The 11,820-nt window shown below is 39.6% G+C and overlaps 1 protein-coding gene across 1 annotated transcript; it reads right to left on the reverse strand.

Moving 5' to 3' along the window:
* Positions 1-1,987: 1,987 nt before the first annotated feature.
* gnat2 (guanine nucleotide binding protein (G protein), alpha transducing activity polypeptide 2) lies at positions 1,988-8,017 on the reverse strand. The gene is made up of 8 exons (XM_030785642.1): positions 7,900-8,017; positions 4,643-4,685; positions 3,953-4,094; positions 3,552-3,709; positions 3,212-3,340; positions 2,977-3,106; positions 2,526-2,679; positions 1,988-2,178 (listed from the first exon to the last, which is right to left on the reverse strand). The coding sequence occupies exons 1-8, from the start codon at positions 8,015-8,017 to the stop codon at positions 1,988-1,990; spliced, it is 1,065 nt and encodes a 354-aa protein (XP_030641502.1).
* Between the last annotated feature and the right edge of the window lie 3,803 nt (positions 8,018-11,820).

Raw genomic sequence — 11,820 nt, forward strand, 5'->3', positions numbered from 1 at the left:
CTTTTTTTGAGAATGGACCACTAATACCTATTAAAGCACAAATTAAAACCATGCTTGTCCGTGCCTTCTCCTCATAAACTCTCATTTCACATCCTAAACTGAGAAGGAGGAAGTGAAGAAGTCGGTTATTTCACCAGGGTTATGAGAGTGTGATTGTTGAGCGTTTGACACAACCAGGGAAACTCAGAAAAAAAAAAAATGCTCTTGCTCCAAATGTATTCAGCTGTAGAGGGCAATGCATTGTTGATGCAAGCGCATGTGGCTAATCGCCAGTCTGCATTCCACTCAGGCAGTGTGTACTATCTTTTCCTCTGTAACATAAACAGGATATTTATAGGGGAAAAAAAAGATTGCTCTCCGGAGTTTACTTTCTGTTCATTATGTTGTTCGTGACAAGTTTCACTTTCTTGTTTTCTTTTTCTTCACCTCATTCCTTTTGTCTTGGTGAGGTTTGTGTTGCATCAGACGTATAAATGATCTGTCAGTGAAGGTGGTTGAATGGTAAGATTTTGTTTTCGTATTTTGCCTGCTACGCTGTTTTGCTGTTGTCATGAAAAGTAACTTGGTGCCAACCACAGTTGGAATTGATGCAAGTCTTTATTTCATGTGCCTACATATACAAACCAGAACAGACAAACAAATTTAAGTCTCGAGTATTTTTTCCATTGTTACTGTAAGCTCATAAATATACTCCTTTTTTTCATTTGAAACAGATATTTTCCTACTCTTATTTACAAAATACACTCCCCTATTATATTGGATTCCAGGAAAAAAAATATATTATTCACATAATTTTTGTAATTTTCTCATTACATCAAAAACAATTACATTTTGTGTTGTAATCTGAGTAGTAATACAGGAGAATATGTGATTATTACTTAATCAATTTGATATCAAAGAAATTGAGAGTCTAGGCATTATACAGTATATTAATGTACACAAACAGTGCAGTAATTCTCACTATCCAGGGTAGGTTTTCTTGTTTGTTTTTTTGTTTCACTGGATGATGTTAACCACTCCACAATAGTTGTGAGCAATCTAAACATATACCAGTAAAAGCTACAGATCAGATATCGAAAGAAGGTAAGAAACTACGTCCAACTTTGACCAGCAGCTTCAGAATAAGGTGTCACATTTTCATCTGTGTTCAAAAATTCCTCTCATTGACTTGCATGTGTTTTTTCAATCTTTAAAAACTTGTATAGAGTTGTGGGTTATTATTATTATTATTTTAAAATGATTTCTATATACTTTTTTTGGGATTGAGTCGGGCTTGTGTATTGCTGTCTGGAGAGGATGTGGTCTTCTATGTCCTGGAAGGAGCATCTGAGAGCCTGTGGCTTCTTGCATTAGAGGTCACCATCTTACCACCTGTTGGTCTTCTAATGTTACCATGGCAACACCACCAAAGCAAGGCCAAACATTCAGGTGAGGGATGGAGGAAGGGAAAAAAAGAAGTTCTGGAACAAAGAAAAAAAAAGAATGAGAGAGAGAGAGGAGGAGATAAAGTGTTAGATACTGTACCTGTTATCTGCCTTTTGTACAGTGGGCAGCGCTGTACATTCATTGGTTTTTATATCCAAAAATGGACATGGACACAATGTTGTGTGATTGACACACCATGTCAAGGATTTGAGGCCAACTGAAATTAAGCATAGACTTAGAAAATAAAAGACAATACAATTGCCATTACAAACTGATGGTATCATGAGTGAGACTTTGGCCTGAAATGGCTCTGTAAGTGCTTCAGGGACTGTTGAGTCATCGTTGTGGAAATTTGTCGCCTTTGGAAAAAAACAAAAAACTGGAGACACTATCCTTCACAACAATGAGTCATCTGATAGTTTCTTACTGTCCTGGTGGTCTAAATTGGGCTGGGATTCATTACAATGTGGAAGGAGCCAGTGGGTTAGACTCAGTTTACAAGCTTACTTTTTTCCCCCATTTATGAATGACACACACACACACCTTTTGAAAGTCGGCCTAATTAGAATAGACCGCAGTCCTTGAGGTTTTCTTTGATGATGATGTCTGTCACAGCGTTGAACACAATTTCGACGTTCTTTGTGTCTGTTGCACAGGTCATGTGGGAGTAGATTTCTTTGACACCCTTCTTCATGTTCAGCTCCTCAAACTGCGCTTTGATGTAGTTGCTCGCGTCCTCATACGAATTTGGTCCTGAAAAGGGCAAATAGGTATTTGAGAAGTTACGTGAGGTAAAGGAACGAGGTCATCTATGCTAAGCACAGTCAAATGATTCCTCACGAGGAAATCATGGGTTAGCTACTTGTGGGACATTTATGCGTTTAAGGAAAAAAAAAACCAACAACAAAGACTTGCCCTAAGTGTTCCAAATAAGATGTTTTAAAGAATGTCATGAAACACTCAAGCTCTTAATAGATATTAATATGCTTTATTACCAAACCAATAACCAAACCAGAGCCATTCATATTCTCCCTCCAGATAAGAACATCCTATTTGAATAAGAAGTGAAAATGAGAGGAAATGGATTAGATTTGACTTGCCATCGTACTCAGGGAAGCAGATACTGAGGTGAACTTTCTTGATCTTTTCCATGAAGAGATCTTTCTTGTTGAGGAAAAGCACAATAGAGGTTGTGGCAAAGAACCTGTGGTTGCAGATGCTGTTGAATAGATGGAGACTCTCATGCATGCGGTTCTGAAAACGAGAAGAAACGTTTTTTTTTGTATTGTTTTTTGCTGATTCCATTGTGAAAGAGCTTGAAAAAAGAAATCTGTGTCTCCTTTCATTTCCTTTGAGAAATTTCACAGAATCTGTAGCAGGTTGCCACAGTTCAGACTTTGTGTTTCACAAGTAATGATGTCTAAGACTGAGAAGAGCCACTGGAAAACAGATCCAACCCTGCATTAGTGCCTTAACAAAAACATAAATGACACTGTTTATTATTATTATTATTATTATTATTATTATTATTATTATTATTATTATTTTTACCACTTCATCGTCCTCCACCAACACCATGTCATAGGCGCTCAGAGCTCCACAGAAAATGATGCAAGTCACACCCTCAAAACAATGGATCCACTTCTTTCTCTCTGACCTCTGGCCACCCACATCAAACATCCTATCAGCCAAAGAAAAAAAATCCACACACCCTGTTTTCATGTGACTGTGAACGGCGTTATGCTGGTATTAATAGTGCCCCCGGCCCTCAGTTGCTCAGTTTTACCTGAAGTGGAGCTCTTTGCAGGAGAACTGCTCTTCAATGATACCAGTTGTCTTGACTCGAGATCGCAGCACATCCTGCTCAGTGGGCATGTAGTCACTCGTGCAGATTCTGTCCATTTCGTTAAGGTAGCTGTGAAAAAACAAACAAACAAAAAAAAAACAAGTACAGTTTGTGAACATGTTCTGGCTACTTGAGCTTTCTTGTCACTTCCAGTCATTGGCGAACAGTAGTTTACCTACCCATCTATCTGATGATCAGAAACACTGAATCACAATGAAATGTGTTTTTTCTCATATCCAATTTCTACCACAAAGAGTGAGGCAAGACACAGGGTACTCACTAGCCGGCCGAGTCGTTCAGCTGGTACTCAGCGGCTCTCTCAAAGGCAGCCTGAACCCCAGAGTCCTTCCACAGCCTTTTGATGACATCTGCCAACTCAGGGGGCATGGTGCCCTCCTCAGTAGAGTCAGACAGGTTCTGAAGCTTTTGTGCATCTTCCTACACAGTGACATAAAGCAACACCGTTATGCAGTAAAGGAACAATCCATTAAAGAGCTCTTACTCTTTATGTTACTATTACTAAAAGTGTCTGAATCTACACGCTGTACATTCTATACCACCCCAGTCTATACACACCCCGCACTGGTTCATAAACGCACGTCTGTGTGTGTTCAGTTCACTTTTGCATGTGTGTGTGCGAGAGTGAGTGAGTGAGTCTGTGTGTGTGTGCTTGGTTCAAACCTGAGCTGCTGGTGAGCCAAAGTTAATGTCCAGCATCTCCATTCCTCTGATGATAGCCAGTGCTGACTGCAGGATGTTGCCATAGATGATTGCTCTAAATTCCAATTGTTCTTCTTTTGTATAACCACCTTGATGGAGAATTCTGTAGGGAAGCAAACGTCTCTTGTCAGTTTCCCTGACATTCACCAAGAATTGTCCACTCCCTTCTCACAAATTATCGTTGGCTTTAATATTCTGTTCTTTAGAAACATCCTTGATAAGCACATATAGACTCCAATGGTAAATTCATGCTGATTAGGGGCTGTCGCTTAAGTCAATTTTATGTGTATCAGGTGGACAAAGATACTGAGCTTTCCCACTGCTGTCATCTGGAGGTCAATCTCTGTCATTACAAGTTGTTCAGCTGGCTTGGGGGGGTGTGCTGCGTATTGAAATACTCAGGGGGCTGCAGCATAATTTGTTAATACAGCCCAAGCTTCACATCACCACAGTGAATGAGAAAGATTTTGATTGGCAGTAATTTTAATGCACTGGGCATCCATTTCTGTTTTCTGTTTGAGTGTCTAAATTTGATATCTCAGAGTGTCTAAATTTGATATCTCTGTCAGAATCTTGCGTCATGTGGTTTTTGATGTGCATGTGTGTATATAACAGATATGTATATATAACATGTCAAGTCACTATACTCACTTCATCTGCTTTACAATGGTGCTTTTCCCAGATTCACCAGCACCTGTGAAATGAAAACATTAAGTGCTTGTTAGCAGTGATTTCGGCACTAAAACAAAACAAACAAAATAAAAAGGAGAGGTTCAGTCATTCTGACCAGGAAATATTTCACATATACATCCAGTGACCTTTGCCTTTTGATTGACCTCGAGGCCACAGCTTTTTCATGTAATTAAGGGGGCAGAATGCATTTTAATGTAGCGCGTCTTTACTGTGTCAGATTGAAAACTCTATTCATTTAACTGTATCTGCACTCTCTTTATTTTTGGAGGACGAGCATTCTTTTGTGTCATTGTCTGACAAACAGAAAGACTTAAAGGAGTATCCTTGGATTGTCTATGAAGATGGGGTCAAAGGAAGTCTTTCTAACCTGATTATAAGTGACCCAATTGGATTTGTATATGGGAAAGCTGCTCAGGAGATCAGTGACATTTTGATACCTCCTGTCAGCCTTCTGTCAGTACAGGAACAGAGGAGGGGCAAGAGTTACCTGGACAACCGTCACCCAGGCAACAATCACCACTAAATACCTTTTACTTCCTTAGGTTGCATTAAGTGGACCTACGTCATAGATGCTACCTTAAACATCAACTCATCAGCTTATCTTACCATCCAGATTAGCAGCAAGGGCAGCTCTCTCAGAATTTCACTGCAAAAAGACATTGCTGCTTAATTTTACTTATCTCTTGATTAAAAGAGGAATCTGTGCCCCTCCCAGAGGAATTAGAATGTATGAAACCCTGTCCTAACACAAGATGGTCAATGTCGAATTTAGCTTGTTGCAAGTTTAATGTGTAAGAAAATCAATGCAACAGTAAAATGAGTTAAATGAACTTCAATGACTGTTGACAGATTAAATATTAAATGCATCAATGTTGAAAGCATAAAGTTTCGGCTGAATAAACTGAACAAGTGCTAAGCTCATCAGATATTATTAGGTTTCAAGAAATTGAATTATAGATTTGCTTGTGCATCTATGTTCTATGTTAGTTGTAGTGTTGGAAATGTCAAACTTCAGAGCTGACATTCAAGCTTGGAAGGCAAGCATATTCTATATCAGTGTTCTCAAAATCCCTACAGGGAAGCGCCATGCACAGAAGATCATTCAGTGTTGATAGTTTGTGCCAAAGGCATGGTTTCGTTTGTAAACTCTCTCAATGGAGAGGGGAAAGAGAACATTTCATATCTGCCGTTGCCTGCTTGCATGCATTGCGCTTTACCAATGCATTTTCACTAGAAGTAAAACCGTATTTGAATTTCACCGTTTATATGCACAGTAAATGGGTGTCCTGTGTTTTATGTTTACAGTGTGCACAGCCTCTTGGACAGAGAATGCAGGACGTTACCGTCCCTCGTGTTAGGAGGATGGAAAGGTTGTGAGTCAAAGGGGAAGACGATTAGAAAAAGTAAAAGACATGAATCAGGGATAATAGGGTTAGCAGAAGCCAATGGGAAAAGCCTTCTAAATCTTTCCAGTCACTCTAAAATAGGCCGTCTCCACTGGTTATTGCTCACACAATAACCAATCAATCTTTCAATGAAGAGAATAATCAGAACATATCTTATATGTATCATGAGTAAACCATGATCTATGTTACAGATCCATAGTTCATTAAAATTTTCCATTAATATTGATTCCATAAGATATTCTCGTGCCGTGGGCTTTTCCTGGTTGGGGGGGGGGGGGGGGGTCTAAAGAGAATCTGGAATGAAACCATCGAGCTAATCGGCTTTTCACGTCATTGTCAGTATGTTTCGATTCACTTGCGCTTTTTAGTTTGGGATCATTAAAGTAAGCATCACCTTAGAATATCCCAATAAAGATGAAAAATATAGCGTTAGATGGTATATTCTGCTAAATGAAACTTTTTGAGACGCTTTCACATGTTCTTTCTTCATGATTTCTGCACCCATGAAGAAATGCTACTTTCTAATCTATGTTCTTTTGTTTTCTACAAGCGTTGGCTCATTTTCCCCTGGCCCGTGGATAGCTTCTGTGTTTGTTGAAAGATCCTCGGTCTCCCTTTGCAAAGTTTTTAAATGTGTCTTTCGGAGAGTAAGATGACATCTGGTTGTTAATCTGCTCTTTATGATAAAATCTTACTAACTAAGGATTGATCAACACCCCACCTGCTCAGCTCAGTTCTTGCCAACAATATGTTGCAGTCTTTTAAGTGGGTTTATGGCTCAGTTACATATATCTAACACGAAGGGCCCTTATCATAGTGTGCTGAAACATTGTGTAAAGTAGTTATACATATTTCAATAAAACATGTATAACATTTTTGGTTTTACTGATACATATAAACGAGTGAAAGCAGATTATGGAATAAATGGAGCATAGATACGCTTTCCAGTGTACATTCGTTATGCTGCACCAGGAAATTCAAGTGTCCATTTGGTGGCTTTAGCTTTTTAGACATTATTGATCAACTGAGTGTTTTTCAGGATTGCAGTGTCACTCACAGATCCTAACGCTGCTCTCACTAGTTTGAGAGACTTAAAAGACTTGACTACCAGACTTGATTTACAGTGGTGAAAGCAGAAGAGTATCTGCATTGAACATAACCACTGGTATGTTTGGGATAGCAGTGTTGGTGCATATATTGAGATCCTATGTTGCTGTTCTGTTGGTGGTGATTGCATTTCCACGCAATACATTTGCAGATTATGTTGACACTGCTTGCGACGTTTTTTTAAGAGCATCATTATAGAGAAGTTTAGAATTACAGGTTCCAATAAATTCATATCGATGTAATTTCTCTCAGCAAAACCATTCTTTTATTTTTTTTTTGTCTCATACTAAGCAATATGTGTGTGATCAATTTCAAAATCATTCCCGCCAAAGGCCTGTAATACAATAAGTCCCGGGTGAGATTTTTAAGCACAGTTTAAATAGATTTTGGGCTTAGTTGTCTGTGTTTAAGCTGTTGTGATGGAGAGGCAGAGGACACAAAAACAAGAGTGCATCGTGGCACAATTAGTCACTGCCAAGCCTCATCAGAAGACACGAAATGAAAAAACGCCCAAGGTCAAACAAAAAAAGTTCTTTAAAAAGACTAGATTCTGATATCTTTAAACGTTAACTTTCTTTACTCTCTCTTACTCTCTCAGAGGGCAGTAACTTTGCAGCACGAGGGATAAAACCCAGTCTGTCTCTGACAGCTCTACCGACGTCATTTCTACCGACGTGACACCAGAAGTCAAGTGCTACTTACCCAGCAGCAGCAGCTTGACTGTCTTGGCTTCCTTGTCGGCATCTTCCTGGAGCTGCTTTTCTAGCTCCTTGGACTTCTTTGCCATCTCCTTATCCTCGGCACTCGCTCCACTGCCCATGTCTTCCTCTTCCCCTTCCAAATCAAGTTCCTCGAGGTAAGAAATTTTGGCAGGTTATTCTGTGCTTTACAAACACAGAAAGACAAGCACGCCTATCCGTGCTACACAGGAACCGCTGGAGGGAGGGACACTTCAGACCAGTGAACTTCTTTAGGCGCCGCTGACTTTTTCCCAAACTCTCCACAACCTCACAGTGGGATAGAGCCTCTTCAAAGCTCCACGCAAACTGTCCGTCTTCTCTGCTCTGTGGCTCTATCCTCTCTAATTCCCATCTGTAAAACCCAATGTCTTAGTTCAGGATTGGGGAGGGTTTTACTGATCTTCCTGTGTGAACTAGCCAATCCAATTAGCTCATCTAACAAGGACATTAGTGAAGGTTGTAAAAAAAAGAAAGGCTGGTACACAAAGTATAGTGCATGATTTTGGATGGGAGTAGGCCTCAGAGTGTAAATGAGACAGTTGGCCCCATGTATTCAATTAGCTGTAACAGTATTTCTTTTCCCATTAAGGGTAAGGATGAGCAGACTCCATGACTTTATTGACTTTGTGCATACCTAGCATTACCTCACTTACTTCCCTTACCTCCATGTCAAATTACTGCACTATATTAATGCCATTCATTTTTAGTTTAAAAACTCATCGCTATTACACATTGTTTTCAGGAATAGGAGAAAACTCTGGAATGTTCTTTTTTTTTTTTTTTTTTTTTGAAGCTAGTACCATTGTGTCATCTGTAACTGTCATTTCAATCTTACGACCTTGATTGAGAACGAGAGCATTCCGACATTCAGACCTGAGACAGAAGAGGAGATAAAGCAGAAGGAGAATTAACTTGGTTTCTGTGAGAACGCGACGTCTATCAGGTATTACTGTTTGACCTTGAGCGACTCATTTGTCTGGTGGGCCTGTGAGGGTGATAGTACATCAACAGCAGAAGAGGATTCTTACGTTATGTAACCCCCCTCCTCCCCCTCCCTTTTCCCAGGACAGTGGATTGGAGGTAAATGGATGAAGGCGGGCAGGTCAGTATGTCTCATTTCCTGGCCTTGGTTGTGACGCAGGCCTCTCACACAGCCATCTGATTATCTTCTCCCCGCTCTCACTCAACCAAAGTTAAACAAAATCCTTGTCTTCTCCAGCTGCCCAGTCCATTATCACCCTATTTTAACCACTCCCATCAACATTGCTTCACCTTCTGGGTCACAGGGAGAAAAGGAGAATCTGTCTTGAATTTAACACTTCCTGCAGAATAGCTATATGTTTTGTAACTTAATGGCCACTATTTGAATTTGATATCACTTTTTTCATTTCTTTGCTTTAATGCTTGACATTGTGAGGTTTGGAAGGTAGAAAAAAAAGCTGTGACGTCAAGATCCAATAGGCTCAATGAATTTCAAGAAGTGGTCAGACATTGGTCAGGAGAAATGAGTAAATTAGGTCTCCATTTGTTCTGTTCACAACATTTTTCCCCAATAACAAACCTGAACTTTAATTGTAGCACCAATCTAGACTGCCCCCCCCCCAACCCACCCCCTATCACTTTTGATCAGGCTCATCACCTCATTGTCTTTTGGTAGCCAATTCTTTGGAGAATGAGACTTAAATCCATGTCACTTTCAGTAAGCAGATAGTCTTAATGCTTGTGACAGGCTGCTGGGGACTCAAATCCTCCAAGCGCTTCCAAGAGGAATACAGCAAGCTAATCATGGTATCCCTATATTCACCGTAGCCAATCTCATTAAGGACTCTCTGGCCTACTCCTGCTTCTTGTGGTACATCAAAAACGCTGATCTGCTGATGGGATTACTCACCGCGTCCCAGGTAAAACTAGGGAGGGAGAGACTTATTATGATAACAGATGGTCCCTTCCTGCCTCAGGTTGAGGAGGGATGTTTCTGAAGAACAAGCCAGACAGGGCACAAAAAACCAAACAAAAAAAACCCTGGTCCGGGGTTGTGTTGTAACGGCCCGTTGTAATATGCAAAACACTGTTCAGTTCGTCAAGTGAGTTGTTCCAAGAACTTGCATGCTACTGAATTTTAACATAGTTCAGGAGTCTTTTGTTCATGCTCTTCTCTTTGCCTGTTTACTCTGAACTTACTGAAGGTGTTGTTGCAGCAACAGTACTGCCAATTTAGATCCCTGCTTAATCACATCATTAAGACTAAATCCACTTGAATTTCACTCCACTGCTAACTGTACCATACTGTCCTTAAGTCATGTCAGCATTTTAAACAACTGGGAAAAAAGCAAGATCTAAAAATAGGAACATATGCTATGAAACACGAAAAGATTTGTGTATTTCAACTGTAATGTGATTATCTCTGTGTTTAACTGAATTATTCTATATTTCTTCTACTCTCTCTTTGTCGTATTTGAGGGGTAATATTTTCTTTTGGACCTAGAACTTGTTTTGTCACCCAAGAGCAAGTTTTCCTGTAGACTGCTTCCTGTCTACATATGATTCAGTGCTTGATTTCACTGTGGTTCCAGATTTTTCTGTGGCTCATTCAAAATATTTTTTTTGTTGAACTAAATGCATAATGTGAAAAAAAGATTAGAAAAGGAAACCCACAGTCTCTGTGTGGCCAAATGGTACAGGTCAACTCATTTGTTGTTGTTGGGGTTTTTTCAGTCATGACAAAGACCAGACTGGACATGACCCATCTTTTTTTTTACTGGATAGTGTTCAATAATATATTCTATTCTCTAGTCTTTGTGACTCAGTGGATTGACACATTGGTGGGACCATTCTCCCTGTCATAGTCTTCTCTTGTTCTGACTGTCTAACAGACATGTGTAGGCTAACTGCAGTTGCACAGGATCATCACCTGCTTTCACACGCTACACAAGAGACAACATCTCACACCTTGCAGATCACTTTAATTAATCACACCAGTTCATCCCAGCCACTTACTGAATTGCTAATGTCTGTGCTTTAGATTCATGAATCATCAGAGTTTCTGGTGTCGTTTTCAAGGGAAAAAAGAAAGAAACAGCAGACAGAGAAAAAACAGGAGTAGAAAAACAAGAAGAGCATGACCAGAGCAGTTCCTACAGAGAATTATACAAGCTTCTTTTACATTAACAACAGGTTTCTCCACAAGAGGGCGCTACTTTCTAAATTTTTTTGCTTTCCTAGCAAGGTGAAATCTGCGAAAGCCACAGTGGAGGAACGCTTCTGTCTGTATATTTAATTTTATTTTAGTCTTTTTTCCCCCTACGAAGTTAACTTTGATTCAGTTAGAAATTGTCTCAGTATATCTGCTGCTCGACAAGAACGTGATATTCGGCATAATTTTTTAATGGTATATATTTCCTTTTTGGATGATCAACATTTCACGTGACACAGCAAGACATTCCTTTGCCAGTACTGAATGGCCTACATGTAACACACACATCAAAAGCACGGATTCTTGAAAATGGTATACACAGTGTCATATAACCCTAGGCTAAACCGGTTTGCGTCAGCACGTGACTTCAGCAATTTGGATATTGACAAAAAATATTTATTGTACTTTATGCTTATCACAATATTATTAATGCAAACGTCATCTTAGAGCCTTCAAAGACATCTAATGAAAAGCTTCGAATAAAATTAAATAAGAAATGTAGACTTCTCTTTAGAAAAAATACGCAGTTGGCAGACAGTTGCTACTTTGCTTCTCTTATTTTAATCTTAAAGACCATATTCAAGGATATTAAGGGGCTGTTATCACAAGGCAAAATATATACATTTTTTCAGCCGGGCTGTCGCTGTCACTTGTATCCAGTCATAGCTAAGAGGGAAAAGCCTGTGTTAT

The sequence above is a fragment of the Chanos chanos genome, chromosome 9, assembly GCF_902362185.1.
Source record: "Chanos chanos chromosome 9, fChaCha1.1, whole genome shotgun sequence".
Classification (NCBI taxonomy): Eukaryota; Metazoa; Chordata; class Actinopteri; order Gonorynchiformes; family Chanidae; genus Chanos; species Chanos chanos.

Excerpts from the sequence above, each read along its gene's own strand:
- gnat2 (XM_030785642.1), bottom strand. The coding sequence starts at position 8,017 with ATGGGCAGTGGAGCGAGTGCCGAGGATAAGGAGATGGCAAAGAAGTCC. Across the intron at positions 4,686-7,899 it reads AGTCAAGCTGCTGCTGCTGG|GTGCTGGTGAATCTGGGAAA; the intron begins GTAAGTAGCACT and ends TTCATTTCACAG. Across the intron at positions 4,095-4,642 it reads ACCATTGTAAAGCAGATGAA|AATTCTCCATCAAGGTGGTT; the intron begins GTGAGTATAGTG and ends GCTTCCCTACAG.